This window comes from Syngnathus scovelli, chromosome 3, assembly GCF_024217435.2.
Source record: "Syngnathus scovelli strain Florida chromosome 3, RoL_Ssco_1.2, whole genome shotgun sequence".
Lineage (NCBI taxonomy): Eukaryota > Metazoa > Chordata > Actinopteri > Syngnathiformes > Syngnathidae > Syngnathus > Syngnathus scovelli.
This window is the reverse complement of record NC_090849.1, coordinates 8,743,768-8,768,033: the sequence shown is the minus strand read 5'-3', so window position 1 is coordinate 8,768,033 and position 24,266 is coordinate 8,743,768. Positions and strand designations below refer to the sequence as shown.

At 41.2% G+C, this 24,266-nt stretch overlaps 1 protein-coding gene across 2 annotated transcripts in view; it reads left to right on the top strand.

The window, feature by feature from the left end:
• The window catches only part of zfr (zinc finger RNA binding protein), an 81,975-nt gene that overhangs the window by 21,010 nt on the left and 36,699 nt on the right, over positions 1-24,266 (top strand). For both annotated transcript variants that reach the window (XR_007490668.2, XM_049764191.2), the window contains exons 6-8: positions 14,591-14,829; positions 20,222-20,428; positions 20,780-21,086. Coding sequence is in view for 1 of the 2 variants with exons in the window: in XM_049764191.2 (XP_049620148.1) it covers positions 14,591-14,829; positions 20,222-20,428; positions 20,780-21,086 (753 nt within the window). In the remaining variant the exon portion in view is untranslated. The remainder of the gene's footprint in view (positions 1-14,590; positions 14,830-20,221; positions 20,429-20,779; positions 21,087-24,266) is intronic.

Sequence of the window (24,266 nt, the reverse complement as noted above, 5' to 3'; positions counted from 1 at the left end):
TTGTTTTGTAGCTTTTACTGTATATAATAGTGTTAAGAGTAAAAGTGATCAAGTCATCACAAAAATCACGAAAAAATCTTATATAAGCCGCACCTGACTATAAGCCGCAGGGTTCAAAATTTTGGAAAAAAGTCGCGGCTTATACACCGGAAATTACGGTGGTTTAAATCTAGTTACCGTAATTTCCGGACTATAAACCGCGACTTTTTTCCAAAATTTTGGACCCTGGGGCTTATAGTCAGGTGCGGCTTATATAAGATTTTTTTTCGTGATTTTTGTGATGACTTGACAATTTGCAATTCTAGTAATGACACACGAATTTGATGCACAATTTGTCTTCGCGGGCCACATAGAATGATGTGGCGGGCCGTATCTGGCCCCCGGGCCTTGAGTTTGACACCTGTGCTCTAAATCCTTTCGCTTACTCTGCCATATCACTCAGAGATTACACAAAGCAGTGGCCCTGTTTGGACAATCTGCATTGTAATTGTACTAAGTTCATCTTGTTTTTCCTTTTTTGTTTGATAACAACTTGTTTGATATAAAAGAAACCAGTGAAGTAATCTGCATTGTATTAAAACCCAATCAATCAGCATTTAAATTCAATTCTTCTGACATTTTGCTCACCAAAAACAAGTTGTAATGAATGTGAACTTTTAATGCATTTTATTCGGAAGGTTACTTTGAACCTTAAACGGCGGCGCGGTGTACTTATGGACTTTTACGGCCTCCGGCCTCCAGGGGGCGCTCTAGCAGGAAGCAAGAGCGGAACAGGCGAAGAAGAGATAATGCGCCGAAGAAGACGCGCTAGTTTGTGTTTACATTTCGCGCATCACGTGATCAAGACGGACATTACAGAAAGGAAGCCTTTATACACAAACCGTCATCATGGGGGACAAAAAAAATGCATATGATGCCGCTTTTAAGCCAAAGACAGTCGATGTTGATGACATTATCTTGTGTCTACTCTGGAGCGTACTTATGGATTTTTACGGCCTCCGGTCTCCAGGGGGCGCTCTAGCCGGAAGCAAGAGCGAGACAGGCGAAGAAGAGATAATGCGCCGAAGAAGACGTGCTAGTTTTTGTTTACATTTCGCGCATCACGCGATCAAGACGGACATTACTGAAAGGAAGCCTTTATACACAAACCGTCATCATGGGGGATAAAATAAATGTATATGATGCAGCTTTTAAGCCAAAGGCAGTCGATGTTGATGACATTATCTTGTGTCTACTCTGGAGCGTACTTATGGATTTTTACGGCCTCCGCTCTCCAGGGGGCGCTCTAGCAGGAAGCAAGAGCGAGACAGACGAAGAAGAGATAATGCGCCGAAGAAGACGTGATCGTCTCGCGCATCACGCACACACCCACATTCACACAAAGACAGGAAGCTTTTATACACAAACCGTCATTATGGGGGATAAAATAAATGAATATGATGCCGCTTTTAAGCTATACGTGTCGCTCGCTAGTTTAATATAATAAGCGCTTCGTGCATGAATAAGATTAGCATGAACAGAACCTCTTCACACTCGAAGAAATGCATAAAACCGTAGACGAAAGAGAGACTGAGAAAGTGTGAGGTGAAGGATATCTAACGCTATTCCAATCGGACACTAAGGAGGAGACTTGGCTTCAGTGCACAGGAGGAAGATGAAGATGGCTCTTTTTGTACTTTTAATGGTATGTTTTTTTTAACCAGCCCTGTTCGTGCTGTGCTACCGTATTGCTGCTGTGTAACCGCCGCCATTACCGCCGCGTCTCAGTGACTTTGCTGTGTTAATTCCGTGTTGTTGTGGTATTACTGCCGCGTCACAGGCAGTGTTTGGAAAGAAATGTTAAGGTTGTTATTAGAGCTTTAAAAAAAACTTTCTGTGTCCAGTCTTTCTTTGCTAATAACTCGCGTGCACACTTCCGCGTTGCTGCGGTACTACTGCTGCGTCACAGGCAATGTTTAGAAAGACATGTTCAAGTATGTTATTAAAACGTTAAAAAGGCTTTCTATGTACTGTCTTTCTTTGTAAAAAACTCGTGTGCAAGTGCGGCTTATAGTCCAGTGCGGCTTATGTAAGAAAAAAAAAAGAAATATCCCTGAATTTTCGCTGGTGCGGCTTATAATCCGGTGCGGCTTATAGTCCGGCAATTACGGTAAGCAGTACCAATGTGTTAGATCAAACTTTAGTCAGTTCTGATCATTTTGTAGGAGATAGTTTGAGAAACGCGATTTTTTTTACAGAGGGGTCATTGGTTATAGGCTAGTGGATGCATACCGCAACCCTAGTCAACCTCAGTTTGTTGCAGTATAGCTTCTATTTTATGCGCCTTTTAATCCGGTGTGCCCTATATATGAAATAATTTCTAAAATAAAAATTTCAATGAGGGTGCACTTTATAATCCAGTGCGCTTTATGGTGCGAAAATTACGGTAGCGTATATATATATATATATATATATATGTGTGTATAATTGGAACCGCAACTGATGATGAGTCCGACGTCAATGCTGAGAGTCAGCAGCGGCGTTTTTTGAAAGTGACACAGAGGATGAACATTTTGATGGATTTAATGATTAGGAGTTACACGGATGGTTCAATAAAATTATTTATGTTATCATTATTTGATATATAGTTTATATATACAGTATCTCACAAAAGTACACCCCTCTCATTTCTGCAATGTTATAATAATTATATATGTAATTATATCTTGTCATGGGACAACCCTGAAGAAATGACACTTTGAGACAAGGTTAAGTAGTCACTGTAGAGCTTGGATAGCAAAGTAAATTTATTGTTACTTCAAAGTAACTCAAAATACAACAATGAATGTGAGTACACCCCAACTGAAAATGTTAAAATTGGACCCAAATGTCATATATTTTGTGTGGCCACCATTATTTTCCAGCACCGCCGTAACCCTTTTAGGCATGGAGTTCACCAGAGTTCACAGGTCGCTGCTGGAATCCTCTTCCACTCTTCCATGATGACATCACGGAGCTGGTGGATGTTGGAGAGCTTGCGCTCCTCCACCTTCCGTTTGAGGATGCCCCACAGATGTTCAATAGGGTTGAGGTCTGGGGACATGCTTGGCCAGTCCAACACCCTCAGCTTCTTTAGGAAGGCAGTGGTCATCTTGGCGGTGTGTTTGGGATCGTTATCATGTTGGAATACTGCTCCACGGCCCAGTTTACGGAGGGAGGGGATCGTGCTCTGCTTCAGTATTCCACAGTACATGTTTCCTCAATGAACTTTAGCTCCCCATTGCCAGCAGCACTCATACAGCCCCAGACCATGACGCTCCCACCACCATGTTTGACTGTAGGCAAGACGCTTTATCTTGGTCTCATCAGACCACAAGACATGGTTCCAGTAACCCATATCCTTAGTCTGCTTGTCTTCAGCAAACGTTTTGCGAGCTTCCATGCGCATCTTTTTTTTAGAAGAGGCTTTCTCCTGGGACGACACCAGACCACAGGACATGGTTCCAGTAACCCATATCCTTAGTCTGCTTGTCTTCAGCAAACTTTTTGCGAGCTTCCTTGCGTCCTTGCGCATCTTTTTTTAGAAGAGGCTTTCTCCTGGGACGACAGCCATGCAGATGATGTATAAAAAGATGCGTTTGTGAAAGCTCTTGTAATGAGCTTCATGCAACACAAGTGTGCATGATACTACATTGAATATCATATTGAATCAAAATATACAGTATGTGTGTACTTCAGGGGAAATTTAAGTCAAATGAACCCTTACCAATTTCACCTGAATATATAACAGCGTATGAAAATTTCAGCTTGCGTAAAGCCTCTTGGAACGCATTGTGTTTGCGTATGTTGGTGACTGGTGAAAGGCAATAGATGTGACAGGGCACTTAAGCTGCAGAGAGGCTGCTCATTTATCTAAAATCAGCCACGGAGAGGCTAATTCTTGTGATATGTTCTTAAGTAGAGATGTCCATGTAAATTTTGGTGCCAATTGATAGCTGGTTTGTACATTTTAAGCGATAGTCTTGACAATATTTCCAATGGGAAATAGTGATCTCTGCACTCTGTGATGTCATCAACCAAGACATGGATGGCCCTATTCGTCATTAAGAGGATGCTTTTAAAGGCATTGTTTTCATTATTTCTCCAAAATGTATGGATAAAGTAGAAAATGTTAACATAAACTGGGCAAATTAGTGAAAAATGAACTATCTTCGCTTTACCCTCCCTTTAAGTACTGTATTTTTCAGACTATAATTTTTTTTTTTCCATAGTTTGGGTGGAGGGGCGACTTATGTGTAATTATTCACAAATTTTTACTTGATCATTAACACATTACTGACTGACTTGTATAGATGATCACTTCACATGTTATTTTCACTTTAAACCGCATGAGGGCGGGGGGGGGGGGGGGGGGGTTACGTGGTGACGTGAAGAGCAATCCAGGGCGCTTGCATATAGCACTGTGTTGGCTCATATGTTGAGTTTTTGTTTTGTAAAATAAAGAGCCGATTACCAAACCCAAGTATTGCCTGGTACTTTGGTAACGCTACAATATAGTTATATACGTAGATCTGTGGAATAATTGGAGCCGCAACTGATGACGAGGCTGCCGTCAACAGCTGTTTTTTTTTTTTAAGTGACACGCGGCGTTATTTACAGAAAGGACGAAGAATTCGATCGATGGATTCAATGATTTGGAGTGACACTGATGGTTTGATAAATGTATTATGTATGTTATAGTTATTTGAATAACTTAATGTTACGTCAGGCCCGTTCTCAGCTCCTCGTTTGTGTTTCTGCCACGTTAGCATACCGTATCGTTTAGCCTGTTTTTGCTGCTTCATGTCTGTACTTGGTGTTGGATTTTGTCAGATAAATTTCCCCCAAAATGCGACTTAAACTCCGGTATGACTTATACAGGACTGTCTCAGAAAATTAGAATATTGTGATAAAGTTCTTTATTTTCTGTAATGCAATTAAAACAAAAATGTCATACATTCTGGATTCATTACAAATCAACTGAAATATTGCAAGCCTTTTATTATTTTAATATTGCTGATTATGGCATAGAGCTTAAGAAAACTCAAATATCCTATCTCAAAATATTAGAATATCATGTAAAAGTATACTAGTAGGGTATTCAACTAATCACTTGAATGGTCTAATTAACTCGAAACACCTCCTGAGCCTTGAAAAACACTCAGCTTGGTTTAGTAAACTAAATCACAAGAATGGGGAAGACTGCTGATCTGACTGCTGTCCAGAGGACCATCATTGACATCCTCCATCAGGAGGGTAAGACACAAAAATAAATTTCTCAAAGAGCAAGCTGTTCACAGAGTGCAGTTTCAAAGCACATCCACAAAAAGTCTGTTGGAAGGGCGAAATGTGGCAGGAAACGCTGCACAACCAAGAGAGATGACCGCAGCCTTAACAGCATTGTGAAGAAGAGTCGCTTCCAGAATTTGGGGGAGCTTCAAAGACTGTGGACTGAAGCTGGAGTCCAGGTATCAAAAGCCACTGTTCATAGACGTGTCCGGGAAATGGGCTACAGTAGCCTTAATCCCATGGTCAAGCCACTTCTGAACTCAAGACAACGGAAGAAGCGTCTGACTTGGGCTAGGGAGAAGAAGCACTGGACACTTCCAGAGTGGTCCAAAGTCCTCCTTTCAGACGAAAACAAGTTTTGTATTTCATTTGGAAGTCAAGGCACCAGAGTCTGGAGAAAGGCTGGAGAGGAGCAAAATCCAAGTTGCTTGAAATCCAGTGTGAAGCTCCCACAGTCAGCAATGGTTTGGGGAACCATGTCAGCTGCTGGTGTTGGTCCACTGTGTTTCATCAAGTCCAGAGTAAATGCAGATTTTAGAGCACTACATGTTTCCATCTGCTGAAAAGCTCTCTGGAGATTATGATTTCATTTTCCAGCATCCAGTATTTAGAACAGTCCATTTTCAGTCAGATGATTGCCATATTTCGTATTTTCAAGTATCATTTAAAGCTCTATTAGCCCTGCTATTGTGTTCAATACACAGTGATCCCTCGCCACTTCGCGCTTCACCTATTTCGGCTTCTGTGCATCCCATGTTTTTAAGATTATTAAATGTTATGGATATTTCAGTGCGGCATCACTTGGAGCGCGTGGCTTCGTCCACCCATCTATTGATCGGTAGAGGAGATGAGACCAATGGCAACTTGTTGCTCTGTATTCTTGCCGCTCATTGGCTTAGAGCTGGAAGAGCAGTTCTTACCATGCTTCATCTCTGCCTCCTGCAGTTGCCCTACGTATCCACTTTTTCACTTTGTTCGCGTCAGCAGAATCGGCAGCATCTCTGATTTATGCATTGTTTTGTCAAATTCGAGGCCGGACAACCAAATGCAACGTCTGCAATGCAATGCCTTTATTTGGGTAAAGAAAAAAGGAGACAGTGAGGGCTGGAATCCCGGCAGAGCAGGACAATGACGCAAACTGACAAGCCGGTCAGCAAGCGCGCGTCGTGCGTCATGGAAGCACACTGGCATAGCAAGCTCATGGTCAGGGACCGGTAGAAGGTCGAGCCAAACGGAGTCCAGGGCAGATCATAAAAACAGGCTTTCGCTAAACAGCGAATCAGGAAACCGCCATCGCGCTACACAGCGGACGAGGCAAACGGGTATCAGGTGGCATAGCAGAACCAGGAGGCATGCATACACTGTAAAAAAAACTAACCGTGCTCTCCTCATTTTAATCTGTGTAAATAAAATATTGAATAGACCTGAAAGCTATAAAATCATTTATATTTACATCATGAACTAAGTAAATGTAACATGTAAAAATTAAGTAGATGCTTCTCAACTACATTGAGTACCATGAAATATAAAATTGAGTTGATTTACTTAAAATTTTAAGTCAATGCAATAGTAAATCCAAGTTCAAACCACTAAAAAAAATTAACTTACTGGACTATCACATATCGAAATAAATGTCACATTTACTTAATTTTTAAAACTGAATCTACTTTTTATTCTAGGAGTATTTTGGGTCAATAAAGCAATTTTACACACATCATTTTAATTCAACATTTATTTGGCTGATTTGACAATTGAAACAACCACAACGTCTTTGCAAATGACATAAAAATATTCATGCTATTAAAAACAGCTGAATTTAACTCTTAATAAGGAGTTTGTCAAAACTGGGTGAAATGCACCCTAGAACAACATATAGCCTCCTCCTGAAATGGACTGTAAACAGTAAAATTTCACTTTAAAGCCTCACAAAAGCTAACAATACCAGTCCAACAACCTTATCTAAACATTAAGACAACATTAAGATTTACAGATGAAAATTTCTCTGAACAGTAGCCAGCAACTATGTGTACATACTCAGTTAATTCTTGAGTCCTTGAACCTTATTGGAAAGGTTTCCAGAATTTGAGTAGCCCAGATCAAATGCGTAGGTCAATCCCAACAGATAGCAGCAGGCTCTGCTAAGATCTCCAAGACAATGATGCCTTCAATCACAATACTAACATCGACTGACCCCCATCTTTGTTTTGCAGCATGTAAATTTTCATGACCTCCCCTGCCAACTCCACTTCAACATTGGCAGATCTAACAGCAGCATCCTGCAGACATTGTAAAGATCAAAAATGTTTAGAATTTATCTTCAACCTGCATATCCATAAAAGAGCATAGCAGGACATTAAGTGGGCAAACTGAACTGTGGTGGTTCCAAATTTGTTGTAAAATAATTTTAGAACACTTTGTCATCAGCATGATTTATTCTTCCACATAATTTATTTCTTTGCAAACAAAATTGACACAGAAAATTGTATTTTATGTATTCAAAGCAGGACAGATAGTAAAATCAGTTAACATCGATCTGAATGTTGGCGACTCGTACAGTATCTGATGTCCACAGATGAAAAGCAGCTTCTTCTTTGTGTGCAGTAAGGAAAACAACAAACTGTACTGCAGCAACTTAATGGTCAACCATGACTGCATTGTTCAAAGCAGGACAGATAGTAAAATCAGTTAACATCGATCTGAATGTTGGCGACTCGTACAGTATCTGATGTCCACAGATGAAAAGCAGCTTCTTCTTTGTGTGCAGTAAGGAAAACAACAAACTGTACTGCAGCAACTTAATGGTCAACCATGACTGCATTGTTAAAAATGACAAAAGCTAGAGTATTATACTAACCTCAAAGTCCTTGAACAACACACTGGCATCTTCTCCCAGATGGTCGATGAGACATCTGATGACAACCAGGTGTCTGTTGATTGAGGATTTGACTCCGCAGAAGAGAAAATCTTTCAACAACTAATAAAATGCAATACCACATATTCAAGCAAAGCTATTATTTTTGGGGAAAAACTTTACTACCTTCACATACCTGAAGTAGAACACTCATTCGTGCCCGCTGTCTCTCTCTTGCAGCACCTTTCTTTGCTTGAAGTGCATATGCAGGGCATCCGATGTCTTAAAGGAGCAAGGGCATCTTAAAGGGCTAGAGACACCGGTATATGTATAAATCGGTTTTAGTTAGCTTATGGGCTTATAAATATAAATTGACGCTCGAAACAACGAAAAGGAAGCTGTTGCTCTGAAAAATATAATTTAAATTTGCCGCACAGACGAGTTTGACTGCACCGAGCCGCCAGCCGGAAGTGACGTCTCATGACGTCTCAAGTTGTACGCGTTTAGCTTCAGTGAATGTAAACAAAAAGAGAAGAGGGGCCAGCGCGGAGACGTCGGGCCAGGTTTGCGGCCAACCCAGCTCGCCTAGCCGTGCCTTCCATTATACTTGCGTACGTTCGTTCGCGGGACGACAAGATGGGTTGAGTTCGCCTGATAGGATCCACGAACCGGACAGTGCGTGCCTGCTGTGTGCTCGTGTTCACAGTGGCCTGGTTGACTGTCATCTTTCCGGACTCTGCTGTGCATCGGGAGCGGCTAGCGTGCTATCACTCTTATTGTTCATCTTCTTGTTTTATTTCTCCTGTGTTGTTTACTTGTATGTGCGTTGTGAACGCTGTCTTGTCACCCTGGGATAGTGAGAAACGTAATTTCGATCTCTTTGTGTGTCTTGACATGCGGAGGAATTGACAATAAAGGAGACTTTGAGACTTTGACTTTGAAAAGTATGTCGAAGCGTGACGGGAGGGGCACAATTCAGAAAACGTGCTCAGCTCGTCGAAAAAATGCGATTTAAGAAATAAAATTAAAAATGCGCCTAAAACCTAAACCAAACGCTGCAGATGTTCATTTCTTCATTTGCAGTGGTCAACTCGGCACTCTACTCTTTTTACTATGCCAACCTAACCACAGTGACGGGAGAGGCACAATTCAGAAAACGTGCTCAGCTCGTCGAGAAAATGCAATTTAAGCAATAAAATTAAAAATGCTTATAAAACCTAAACCAAACGTTGCAGGTGGTCATGTCTTCATGTGCCGAGATCAACTCGGCACTCTAAAGCCTCCAAGAGCACTTTTTACTTTTTACTATGCCAACCTAACCAGAGTGACGGGAGGGGCACAATTCAGAAAATGTGCTCAGCTCAGCCCAAGTGAACTGCTAGATTCATCATATTCTGCGTCAAAAGAGGTTTCTGAATCGGATAAAATGATGCTAATATTGCCGCTAGAAACGGAGCTGTCGCTATCATCTGCCATGTTGTTTGGGTTTGTTGACATCCAGATGTACAACTTGTGACGTCACAGTTTGGCTTCGTGCGGGACCCGATCGATAAACTGGCATTTAATTTCAGCTTTATTCTTAGTAATCGGTGTCCATTTTTAATTTCCAATGCGGCAAATGTGTTCACTTTATACATTCTATCAAATTCCGTTCTAATTGAAAAAAAAAAAGGGATGCCTCTAGCACTTTAAATGAAGGCAATGGCCACGACCACTGTACCATGCTTGACACGATAATGCTCGAGAAGCTCACCTTTTGAATAGGGGTAGGAATCTGGAGGCACCTCACGATTCGATTACGATTCAGAGGCTACGATTCGATTATAAAACGATTATTGATGCATTTTTAATTTATGTATATGATGCACTTTTTCCACATTTCTTTTTGTCTCACTGAATGAGCATTCATCACTTGCAGTTCAAAAAACACTGCATTTGTAATAAGAAACAAAGAGTTGAATTCATTTCCATTATATTTTATTAACCTTTATGGAACTATCCATTGGAATGGAAATGCATGAACATTTAAACTCTAGTGTACGGCTCAAGGTGCTTTTTTTGTTCCATGTGTTACAAATAAAACAAAAGTGCTCTCAGGCTTAAATGAGCGACTACTTCAGTACCAACAGCTCAAAACAGTAAACAAAAAAACTCAACTCTCATTTTGTATCAGCAGCTTAACAGTACATTCAATTTTCAATAAAATAAATGGTAGCATTTTGTAGAAAAATATTGTTTTGCTGAAGTTACCCAGCTGGGCAGCGACAACCATATTAGCTGCGTTGTCTGTAACTAGAACAACTTCTTTATTTGCGATGTTCCATTCATTTAAAGCACTGCTTAGCAGCTCAGCCATATTAGCACCTGTGTGGCTTTCATGCATTGCTCTTGTTTGAAGCACGTGTGCTTTCAGCTCCCACTCATCGGTTATGAAATGCACAGTTTGAGTAATAAATGACTCGGTGGCTACAGACGTCCACGCATCACATGTAATGGCGACTCGGTCTGCATTCAACAGCGATAATGTTACTTCTGCTTTAGTCTGCTTGTAGAGTGCCGGGACGGCCATGTCGGTGAAATAGCGTCGGGATGGGATGACGTACCTCGGCTCCGTTTCCTCCATCATTCTCTGAAATCCCCGATTCTCTACAACCGAGTACGGTTGCAAACCCATTGCAATGAATTCCACGATGCCTTTCGTAATTCGCTTGGTCTTTTGCGATGTGTTTGGCAGCTTACTCAGCGCGTCCTCAATTGTTCTCTGGCTGCTAGTAGCAACAGCAGCAGCCGGCTTTCCCACCTCCTCTGTAGGGTGGAATCGTGCTGTGTGACTTCTCATATTTGTTGTGTTACCAAAGTATTTTATTCTAACGCGACAAATCTTGCATACAACGTAGCTTTTGTCCAATTCATTTCCTCCGTCAACATTGTGGAATCCAAAATGATTCCACACGTCTGCTTTTAAATTTTTAGGAGCAGGTTGGATCTCTCGGCAAAGTGGGTTGAATATCTCAGGCTCAGCCATGTTTTTTTTTTTTTTCTGGAGGAGTGTACTGCGGAAGTGTGCTGAGTGTGCCACTGTGCTCTCGGTCCGATCCGCATAGTATCTCGGAGAATGCACTAACTGTATGTTAGTTCCGCTTTACTTGGCATATTTAAATAATCCGAATTTGGATGTTTGCGAATCGTTCTCGATTCTTCTACGGCCGAATCGCGATGAATCTAAGAATCGGAAATTTCCCCCACCTCTACTTTTGAAAAATCCTCAAATGTGCAGCCCTTACATTGCCATGCATGAGCCGCCACCTTAAAAAGGACGATAAACAGTGTTACAATACGGAACAAAAATATTGATGTAATACTATTTGAATTTTTGGACCAGCTGTATTAAAGTCCCAGAGACACCGGTATATGTATAAATCGGTTTTAGTTAGCTTATGGGCTTATAAATATAAATTGACGATCGAAACAACGAAAAGGAAGCTGTTGCTCTGAAAAATTTAATTTAAATTTGCCGTGCAGACGAGTTTGACTGCACCGAGCGGCCTCTTTCTAGACTGGGGAAGAAACCGGAAGTGACGTTTCAAGTTGTTCGCGTTTAGCTTCAGTGAATGTAAACAAAAGTATGTCAAAGCGTGGAGGCAAAAGGTGTGTCGCTATGGGATGCAGTAACACCAACGAAGCAGGTGTATCGCTATTTTTGTTTCCAAAAGACGAGGGTTTGAGGAAACAATGGACCAAACAGGTACAAAGGACGCGGAAAGACTGGTCTGGTCCTACAGATTACAACGCCAGTCACAACCAAGAGCGGACTCCATTTGGGAAGCCTAGAGGTGCTTTTGTCAAACGAGAGAGGAAAAGGGTAAGTTTAATTTTAATTTAAGTCAGGCCACTGTACCAAGAATAATACTAGTAAATAAATAAATATTTTGCAGACATCACTCATCAGGAAATAATTAATAAATTAATATTATGAATTTTTTAGGCGTCCTTCTCAGTTCCCAGAGTTGGGAATTTAGACTGGATATGGTCCTTGGAGACAGGATTTTAATAGACAGAAATTCCCAGAAATTGCTTCAAATTTTCTAATCCCCCCCTTATAATAAATGATAATTATAATAATAATACAGCATTTATAATGCACCTTTATCAGTGAAATCTTTCAAAGGCGCAGTGTTAAAGATATGATTTGAGAGCTTTGCCTTTGTTGAATTTTTTGCGATTTTGGTTTGTTTTAATTTTTAATGCGTCAAAAGAGGTTTCTGAATCGGATAAAATGATGCTAATATTGCCGCTAGAAACGGAGCTGTCGCTATCATCCGCCATGTTGTTTGGGTTTGTTGAGATCCGGATGCACAATTTGTGACGTCACAGTGATGGCGCCACCAGTGTGGCTGCGTGCGGAACCCGATTGATAAACTGGGATTTAATTTTAGCTTTATTCTTAGTAATCGGTGTCCATTTTTAATTTCCAATGCGGCAAATGTGTTCTCTTTATACATTCTATCAAATTCCGTTCTAATTTAAAAAAAAAAAAAAAAGATGTCTCTGGGACTTTAAAATTGTATGAAATTATTTCATTTCATTGTTGTAAAATCTACAACTGTATTGGAAAACACAAAAAAGAAGATAACATTACTTAAAATTAGTATTGAGTTTAGCTTTCATGCAATACAGGGAAAAAGTTGTCCTTTTCAAAATTTTAAACACCTAATCCTTCTCTTTATATTATAAATACATCCCATTTACTTATTCTGATATTATGTGTTTGTTCACCGCCACTCCATCAGCATGAAGTTCGACTTGATATCCTCACTCAGAAAAATTATGAACTTTTGCCCAAACATCCCAACAATAATTACATTTGTTGTAGAAGCCATGGCAGATTAACATATGCCTTAGCATGTTGTGTAGCACTTAATTACAAATAAATTAGTCCCATTTTGGTGACGTTTGCTGTATAAATGGTAATATGTTGGCTCGAAAACATTAACAAAGTTAGCTAACAGCATAATGGTGACAACGTTTATATGCACCTTATATCGTGCTTCACTTACCGAGTTCTCCAAATGGTTTTCACCGCGTTGTCCGTTGACTGTTTCCGTGCCGCTGTTATTTCAAAAAGCAGTGACGGTAGATATCCCATAATTCCACTCGAAAGCGCGAAAACTCATTTTCTCAAGTTGTTGTTAGAGATTACAAACATTGAGTAAGAGTAAGTAAGTAATTGTAGTTGTTGAAACCGATTGGTATGATTGGCCCATACTCAAATATTCTGACTGGTATTTACTAAATATATTATAAATATCTTAGAATTAGAATTAGTTTGTCAAATACTAATTTATTTTGTTGAACAAGCTTAATAAATATAAGTAAATATAAGGCAAAAATAACCATTTAATTTTTCAACATTTATTTTGATATATCCAACTCAAATTTATCTGCTTTGTGATTTTTTGAGATTTTATTAAGTTAATATACTTTATTAATATTGTGATATATACTAAGGCCCTGAATTACTTTTTAGAGTGTATGTGTATAATGGCAGACAAACCACCGCAGATTGACGGGCTTGTGGGGTTTGAATACACACCCTAATCACCCGGTGACAAGGGCACAGGTGGTAGCAATCGACCCAGATTAGCACGTGCAGCTCTGCATTGGATATGTGCGGACCAGCGCAAGGGCGCGTCAGCCGGCCAGCACGGCAAAAGCAGAGCAGAGCCGTGACACGTTTACGGTAGTTTTTTTGTGACTTTGTGAGTTTTAGTGAAGCCCTAAATTTTATTCCTAAAAGTCAGCTTAACTTTAAAATGTTTAAAATGTGTTTAAAAATACAATAAAATGTTTAAAAATACAATAAAATGTCCATCCATCTTCTGTACCGCTTGTCCCCATGAGGGTCGCGGTGTGCTGGAGCCTAGCTCAGCTGTCATCATGCAGAAGGCGGGGGACACCTGAACCGGTCGCCAGCCAATCGCAGGGCACTCAGAGACGAACAACCATCCGCATTCGCACTCGCACTTACGGGCAATTTGGAGTGCTCAATCAGCCCACCATGCATGTTTTTGGGATGTGGGAGGAAATCGGAGTGTACAGAGAAAACCCACGGAGGCATGGGGAGAAAATGCAAACTCCACACAGGGAGGGCTGGAGGTAGAATCAAACTCACACTTCTGAACTGTGGGTCGGACATGCTAACTCGTGCACCACCGTGCCGCCTACAATAAAATGTCTAAAAATACAATTATAAATGTCGTGTGCGCATATCGTAAAAATATTGATTCCACATCGCGGATTTTCACCTATCGCGGAACCTATTATCAGCAATTAACGAGGGATCACTGTACTCCACTACTTTACCAGTCTAAGATGGGATGGCAGCAAATAAAAGACACAATAGAATAATAATACAAAATCTTAATTTTCTAGGAACCTCATATTCAGGATATGAAGCAGCGGTCTATTCAGCAGCCTCAAGTTACTACCAACAACAGCAGCAGCACCAGAAACAGGCGGTGGCTGCTGCAGCTGCAACTGCAGCATGGACTGGAAACAGTTTCACGAAGAAACCACCCTTTCAGAATAAGCAGCTCCGACCCAAGCAGCCACCAAAACCCCCCCAAATCCACTATTGTGACGTTTGTAAGATCAGCTGTGCTGGCCCTCAGGTAAGTTTGAAAATTAAATGTATACATGTATTTAAAAGCCCAATAGTGAGACAATGATTACATCTTTTGTACACAGGATTACAAAATATTTAAAGATACTTGCTTTTAGTAAAACAAAGGTGAGTTTCTTTACCTGCTTAACATGTTTCGGCCACTTCCTGTACCCTTCCTCAGAAGCGTCACGTGAGGGAAAGGTGACAGAACACATTCAGAGAGCCATGATAGATAAAAACAGAATACCAATACGAGGTAATATATGAAATACCATGCCTATCATGCAATAACACATACACCGAGGAGACGGGGAGACTATTTGGAACGTGGAAAAAAGAACATACGAAAAAATGTGAAAAGGAGACATCTAATTGACAAATAAGAGCAATGTAAGATGTGGTACAGGAAATCTCTAATCGACCATATCCGACCACTGCAAGAGACAAAATCACATCATGGCCTGGAATAAGGTCAGGGTCATCTGTGCTGAAAGCAGCAAATATTTGCGCTGGATCAGAGAGGCCAGAAACGAGGTCCAAGGAGGATGAATCGGGACGAGGGAGCATACACCCTGTCACACAAGGACTTGGAATGCAGTCCTTGAGAGAGCGTCAGACAGTAGGGGATGTAAGTTCCCCCTGCTGTCTGGCCAAACCACGTAGCAGCCTATAAGATATATCACATTTCCATCACGTAACGCTTCTGAGGCAGGCTACAGGAAATGGCCGAAACATGTTAAGCAGGTAAACAAACTCGCCGATGTCTTACTAAAACAAGTATCTTTAAATAATTTATTTAAGTGAAGACCGGATGAACATTCATCAGAGAACATTGCAAGCTACCTTGAGATTATATTTTGAGAAATATGTTAGTCTGGAAATGTGCTGCCGGTTGTTGTTTTTTCCTTCTTCTTGCTTTTAGACTGCCTCAATTTATTATTTTCTTTGAGACACCTCTTGACACATCGAGCTTTATGTTCAATTTGCATTGTGGTACACATGATATTCAGCATGATGAAGCAAGAGTTTGCTGCAAGCCATACAGCACTTCTAGTCTAGACACCATATGACAGAATCAATAATGACGCATTGCGCAAGGCCTAACGCTTAAAGCGTAGTGCTCGTATTGGGCACGCCGCCACTGGCCCAACAACATGCTGGACAAAAATTAATATAAGGACCCCTTCGACTGCCTAAAACATGCCTTTCTTAAAAAAATAAATAAATAAATAAATACTTTCTATACGGCACAGTTTTGGAGTTAATGCGATTCCCAAATTCTGGACCTCAAAGTCCGCGTAAAATCAAATTAATCAAGATGTCTTTCCAAAAAACTAATTGAATTGGTAATTGAATTACTCCTTCAGAAATGTAACTTGTTACTCAGGAAAGTAATTACTGCATTACTTTTTCAAAAAGGTTCAATTACTATGTAAAAATAATTAAGATTGTTGAGCATGTCAATACAATTGCGTAGAGTAGAACAGCGTAGTACAGTCGAACGGCTGAAAAACGAACAAAGGAAAGCATAAAAACATACCAGGTGAGCCAAGTTCTTCACTCAGTACCCCAAACCTGCTCCCATTTATTCTTATCCCAGTATAAATACAAAGAAGTATTGTACAGCTAGGGATGAGCACGGACGGCGACAATGATCATTGTTTTGTCTTTGGCCCGCCGTTGCACAGAATGTCACGTGACACATTCCCGAAGCTAATTGGCTGAACCCAACATAGTAATTGAGTAGATCATTCGTTACTGTAACTCTATTAACAATTTTTCTAACACCGCTAGTCCCAACATTGCCAGTATTTAATAAATATTTTCATAGATTGTTGATTATTTCAACGATTTAGCCTACTGTTGATCTTCTGTAATAGTAGCTATAAAATTGGCAAATTTAATTAAAGGTATTTCTAACTTATGTTGTACTTAAGGAAAATGTAATGCAATAGTTGTAGGCTAAGGTTGTCTGAATCCTCAATAATGATTGTGAAAGAGAGTGTGGCGCTGCAAAAGTTTTGTGTGCTCTCTACAGATAACAGTCAAAAAATATTTTGTCCTTTCATTGCACTCACCCACTCAGAAAGTCGTGAGAGAAAATGACAATAATCTGTAACTTTATTAATAACCTCCAACACTGAACTTTGAAAAGTTGTCATAGTTGCAGCTGGAAGTTGTCTTGGTATTAAAAAATATTGTGGTATTAAAAATCTATTGAAAAAGTATTACCGTATTTTTCACACTGAGGCACACTTAAAAACCTAAAATGTACTCATAAAACCACAGTGTGCCTTATAATGCAGAGCGCCTTATATATGGATCAATTGATGAATTTGTTGATCCATACTGGTTGTACACAACGCTCTGCCAAAATGTTTCAGTACGACAAGTAAATTACAAGGTCGTATCGCTTTCAGCATAAAGCGATACGACTTCCACACACGTACCCCCCCCTCCCTTTCCCTCACCGCAGCAAGTCCGGCTGCGCATACACAAGCCCGGCACCAAAGCTAACAAGCCAATCAACGCATTACGCATCAACGCACACACTTGCTTTTATCTTTTAAACTACAGAAAGTTTATGACCAGCAAAAATGAGTGGGGTTGCTGGACCAAGTAAGAAGCCAAACCGTATCACTTTCATCCTATCGCTTGATTGACATGTAAGCATGTCAGGAGGCAATCACAGTGAACCGCATATGCGCAATAGACAGTGACCACACCCCCTCACCGCAGCACGTTTGGCTGCGCATACACAAACCCGGCGGCAAAGCTTACAAGCTAATCAACGCATTACGCATCAACGCACGCACTCGCTTTTTTCTTATAAACTAAGTAAAGTTTATCACCATCAAAAATGAGTGGGGTTGCTGGACCAAGTAAGAAGCCAAACACTTTCATGCAGAATTGGAGTTGGACTTTTTTTAACCTCATTGACATTTACATCATTCCCTTTAGCACAGCTTCATCTGGTAGATGCATAACTCAACCCTAGTCAACCCCAGTATAATGCAGTAGCTTCTATTCTATGCGCCTTTTAATCCTATATATTAAAAATTTCTAAAATAAAAAATTCAAGGTGCGCCATATAATCCAGTGCGCTTTATAGTGCAGAAAATACTGTACTAATATTGACCACAAATAATGTTGAATGTTGTTTATTGTCCACTAAGTGTGAATTTGATAAAAAAATCCCATTTTTCGCACAAGATAAAGTCCTTTAGGGTTATGATGTAACAAGTAAATCTATTCTAATCTCTTCCTCTAACCCTTGTTGACAACTTTGAACATAGTTTATCAATTTAATTCATTTTATGCTCAACTTGGCGATGGAAATTATTATTTATTACCGTATTTGCCGGTGTACAGGTCGACTCGGTGTATAAGTCGACCCCCTAAAATTCTACGGAAATTTACGATTTTATGATATATCCTTTGTATAAGTCGAGCTCAATTGTTGCATTATATTAAACTTCAAAATTCAATATGCGAAATTTATTGACGAAATGTGTTCAAATTCCGGGAGGCCGTGCGCATGCGGCTGTTTATAAGCACCGCGGAGGAGATCGCGGCCGGCGAGCTTGCGCACGCCGCCCGGCACCAACGGGAGGCCGGAAATAGCTCCAAGCCGAGCGGATCGGCACTTTATAAGCACCGCGGAGGAGATCGCGGCGGCGCCTCATTCGACTTCCAGCGGCCGGCGAGCTTGCGCACGCCGCCCGGCACCAACGGGAGGCCGGAAATAGCTCCAAGCCGAGCGGATCGGCACGTTATAATCACCGCGGAGGAGATCGCGGCGCCTCATTGGACTTCCAGCGGCCGGCGAGCTCACGCACCCGCCCGGCACATCCGGGAGGCCGTGCGCACGCGCCAATTGGCCGAAAATAGCCCCCGCCGAGCGGATCGGCTGTTTATAAGCACCGCGGAGGAGATCGCGGCGCCTCATTGGACTTCCAGCGGCCGGCGAGCTCGCGCACCCGCCTGGCACATCCGGGAGGCCGTGCGCACGCGCCAAGTGGCCGAAAATAGCCCCCGCCGAGCGGATCGGCTGTTTATAAGCACCGCGGAGGAGATCGCGGCGCCTCATTGGACTTCCAGCGGCCGGCGAGCTCGCGCACCCGCCCGGCACATCCGGGAGGCCGTGCGTACGCGCCAAGTGGCCGAAAATAGCCCCCGCCGAGCGGATCGGCTGTTTATAAGCACCGCGGAGATCGCGGCGCCTCATTCGACTTCCAGCGGGCCGCGCACTCGCGCACGCCGCCCGGTTCAAATTTTCTAAGTGCAACGCACAATGAGATGCATGAGTAACGGCCTTGGTTACCATCACATTTGAAGCGATGAATACGAAGTTAAATTTTATGACTCGGTGTATAAGTCGAGGTCGATTTTTTTCGGCCGATTTTGGATCGAAAAAGGTCGACCAATACACTGGCAAATACGGTACTTTTCTCTTGTTTCTTTTGTGACCATGGTGGGGATTTTCTTTATTTTTTTGTTAAATCAACAGGAGTACGAAGAGTTTTGTACACATTTGGTACAGTAAATCCAGGCAAATGCCACCAATAGGAATTTTGCAGTGCTGCAGAACACATATGGCTGTGGAGCTCAATGTAAAAGCAACCATGCTCATAAGTACTTCAAAAGAGATGGTCAGACCAGCAGACCATATTAGGCCCAGGTCTGAGCTACATTTTATTATGTGTGTAGCATTAGAAACTGACTCAACCACCCATGGCAAATACAGCTCAGTCTGTACTGTATAAACAACTTGTTTTTGACAGTTGTGATCATAATCCAAAATTATAGCAGACCTGTATAATCCTAAAATAGGCGCACCTTCAAGCACAAATGACTCTTTCCACTCATTATGCAGGCAAACATACACTCTATACACCTTTTTTCCTCTTCACAAATAACATACACTCTATACACCTTTTTTCCTCTTCACAAATAACTGTTAGCAATGCCACTTCACTTCTTTATAGTGCATATCATTTCACCTCTGTAATAGATCAGGGCAGGTGGAGTTTCGCGCGATTCTGAGAACCCACAAGTGAATCGAACCGCAGAAAAATGAATGGTCCAAACAGTTTTCATATTTATTACATTTGCAAAGGAAGAGGGCACACAGATGGATTTAAAAATATATATATATTTAGTGTAGCAGCCTACAATTTGCATGAAATGGGTGTGCTTAGTGTGCCTTAATTCTTGATTGTGGGCTATTTTGACTGAATCATGAAAGAGCAAGTTTTTTAGGACATTGAGGATCAGTTTTAAATCATATAAATATAATCACAATGTCTTCAAAGCAAAGCACCATTGTTCAATCAGCATGTGGCAAAATGATAATGGTCTCAAGTAAAACTATTTGTTGCATTTCTGATGTTTTCCAGACTTACAAGGAGCACCTGGAAGGCCAGAAGCACAAAAAGAAGGAAGCAGCACTGAAGGTTTCGCAAAACAGTAACAGCAGCAGCGGTAGTGGTGGTGGGTTATTGGCCCGAAGTTCTCAAAATCAACTCCGCTGTGAGCTTTGTGATGTTTCCTGCACTGGTGCAGATGCTTATGCTGCCCATATTCGGGGGGCCAAACATCAGAAGGTATGGGAATAATTGGGTTGTTGCCTTGTATCACCAAACAAATATTTATCATTATATTTTATATATTTTAGTGTGGTCACTTTTATTTAAGTCATGCTAAAATGATGTTTGTAACACTTAAGATTATAACGTAGGTCAAAAATAGTTCATAATCATCCTTGCGAAGACCTAAATTTGTTATTGCCTTCTTTTAGACCACACAATATTGCATTGTTAAAATGAGGTTGTTGGATTTAGAATTAAGATGGCTGGTTAGTGTGACTGAAGCTGCTGGTCAATCTGATATTTAATGCTGGATGTTGATTTGGCACAATTACTAGTGTCTCTTGGGTGATTTTTATTTTTTTACAGGTTTTGAAGCTTCATACCAAACTTGGAAAGCCAATTCCCTCCACTGAACCCAGCATGGTGACTCAAATTTCATCTTCAAGCACATCTGCCCCAAGCAAAACCATCACTTCAACATTAAACAGTTCCTCTACCAGCACCAGCTCTCTTGGTGTGGCTGCCTCTTCATCCGGTACTGCATACCTAAAACCTGTCAGCCTGGTCAGCAGTAGCGTAATTGGTGCCAAGAACCAACTTGTGAGCAATTTGTCTGCTTCCAACTCTACCACGCCTGGAAAGAAAGTCAACACCCCCAAGATTAATTTTGTCGGTGAGTGAAACTGAAGTAACTGAGAAGCTTTTTTGCTAGGTTAGTAGCCAACAAATTTCAGTCTGAATGAGTTATTGTATTGCAATAACAAGTCTTACGCTTTTTAAACAAATTTTCGTATTATGTATTGGACAAACACTCCCCTAGACTAATTCCTTTATTTTGCTGGATTTGTTTGACATCACAAGATTACTATGAGACATTAGAGCAATGTAGTGAAATGTTCCAAAGCTTGGTGGGGTCATTTGTTTACTGGCTGCACAGCGAATGAACAAAAATATTGTAGTGATCATCAGAATCCAAAAGAAGTCATATTCTGGAAATTATGTGCTGCAATAAACGGACGCCTTACTGAAAAACAAGGTAGTAGGGTCTGTACAGCATTGGTTCCTCAAGCTTTGGAAATATATTTTACTCAAAATAGGATTATGTGTAGGTCTAGCTGCACGATATTGGGAAAACACACAATAATGGTGTTTAATATTGTGACATCAATGCTTATTTCAATATTTAACATGTAGTCAAAGTCAAAGTCTGCTTTAATGTCAATTTCTTCACATGCCAAGACATGCAAAGAGATCGAAATACCTCAAGAAATTAAGTTTTATTATTTAATGACGCACGTCCTCCTCACAGTGCAGAAGTCTTTGATTTGATTCCGGCCTCTGGCCTTCCTTTGTGGAATTTGCATGCATTCCCTGTGCCTATGTGGGTTTTCTCTGGGTAATCTGGTTTCCTGCCACATTCCAAAAATGTTAATTGAGCACTTGTCCTTAGGTTAGATCAGGTATGGGCAAACTACGGCCCGCGGGCCACATCCGGCCCACGGGACCGTTTAATCCGGCCCGCCAACCCTAAATAAATTGTATTATTAAACTTTTTTTTTGGGTCATTTTGCCTGCAATGACTGCATTTCCCCAGTAGATGGGGAACCACTCGCCTGCGCATTTACTACTGGAAGCCGTGTCAGAAAGCTCGGTGCACACTCACAAGTGCGTGTACGTACTCAGTAGTACGGAAATGGCGCACTCGCGCTCTGTTTGTATCAGTGCCGAATTTAGAGCGTGGGCTGTGACGACAGCATTCTTGTAATTTGCGCGCCGAGCTTTCGGATACAGTTTTACGCTAAAGCCACCCACAAACCTTCCCCTGGAATCCTTCCATTAAAATGAGTCGCCCAAGGAAAAGCAAGGTGGACACTGAGTGCTGAGTGTTTAAAAAGAGTGGCCAATTTGGCTCGACGTACGCGACGTGACGTTCAGCCACATGAACATCAACATCAACCCGTCACAGATCTAGGTAAAAGGACCAACACCTCGGATCTCTCCTAAGAATTGCCACAACAAATTTTACTCCAGACTATGACACACTAGCAAAAAAAGGGAGACCAACAACACTGTTCCCACTGAAAATGAAGGGGAGGCTTTCAAGTTTGTTGTAAAAAAATGCATTTTGAATATGATCTGTACAAATAGCAGGGATTGAAACTAGCGACGATTCTCATTTTCAAACAATGCAGGATGCTCAAGGACATTGATGCACCACCTGTTTGTGACTAATCTTAACCTGTAAAGTTCTTAAGGCTTACTTTAAGGAAGTGTTTCCCGTTTCCTCACCTCTGTTACCAGGTGTTTGTGAGTTAAAACTCTGCTCTGATTTTCAGATACCCCTCACCGTGTTGCCGTTTTGATTACTTTATTTGGATGTATGCTTTCACCGATTCTTCAAGATGATATATTTGGTCAGAATGTTTGCCGTTTGATGTGATCTCTCATAAGATAAACATCTTTCATTAATCTGACCTGCAGGCACTGAAGTGATGGAGACTGTTATTCATAATAACAGTTTCGTGTTTTATGAGAATCACTGCTAGCAGTTTTTTAGGGATTTTTTTTTTTTTTTTTTTTTAATGCTGTTAATAAATGCGTTTGTTTTCAAAAAACGTTTTTGAATATCCACGCTTTACTACCTACTAAAGGCCAAAACCTTTTATGCAATGACCTTTACAGGTCGTTTATATTACTTCACACAAACACTACATCCATCTGCTCCTGGTTCGGCCCCCTGGTCAAAATTTAGAACCCAATTCGGCCCGCAAGTCAAAAAGTTTGCCCACCCCTGGTTTAGATGGTTGTTCTGTAAGCCCTGAGATTGGCTAGCACAGAATTCAGGGTTACTCCCGCCTACTGCCCAAAGTCAGCTGGGATAGGCTCCAGCACACCTGCGCGACCTTTGTGAGGACAAAAGCTGTTCAAATCATGGAATTTATTTAAAGAAATACTTTTTTCATGTGTCAAAATGAGCAAGTTTTTTTTTTTTTAATAATTTTTATTATTTATTTCTTGCTAATTAATTATAATAGCTTCAGGCCACAACAATGCATACATAATTAATATTGATGAAATACTATACAAAAAGCGTTGGTATCAAATTTAAGTATACATTTAAAGGGCTAGAGACACCGGTATATGTATAAATCGGTTTTAGTTAGCTTATGGGCTTATAAATATAAATTGACGCTCGAAACAACGAAAAGGAAGCTGTTGCTCTGAAAAATTTAATTTAAATTTGTCGCACAGACGAGTTTGACTGCACCGAGCCGCCAGCCGGAAGTGACGTCTCATGACGTCTCAAGTTGTACGCGTTTAGCTTCAGTGAATGTAAACAAAAAGAGAAGAGGGGCCAGCGCGGAGACGTCGGGCCAGGTTTGTGGCCAACCCAGCTCGCCTAGCCGTGCCTTCCATTATCCTGGCGTACGTTCGTTCGCGGGACGACAAGATGGGTTGCGTTCGCCTGATAGGATCCACGAACCGGACAGTGCGTGCCTGCTGTGTGCTCGTGTTCACAGTGGCCTGGTTGACTGTCATCTTTCCGGACTCTGCTGTGCATCGGGAGCGGCTAGCGTGCTATCACTCTTATTGTTCATCTTCTTGTTTTATTTTTCCTGTGTTGTTTACTTGTATGTGCGTTGTGAACTCTGTCTTATCTTTCCGGACTCTGCTGTGCATCGGGAGCGGCTAGCGTGCTATCACTCTTGTTGTTCATCTTCTTTTAATTTTCCTGTGTTGTTTACTTGTATGTGCGTTGTGAACTCTGTCTTGTCACCCTGGGATAGTGAGAAACGTAATTTCGATCTCTTTGTGTTTCTTGACATGCGTAGGAATTGACAATAAAGGAGAC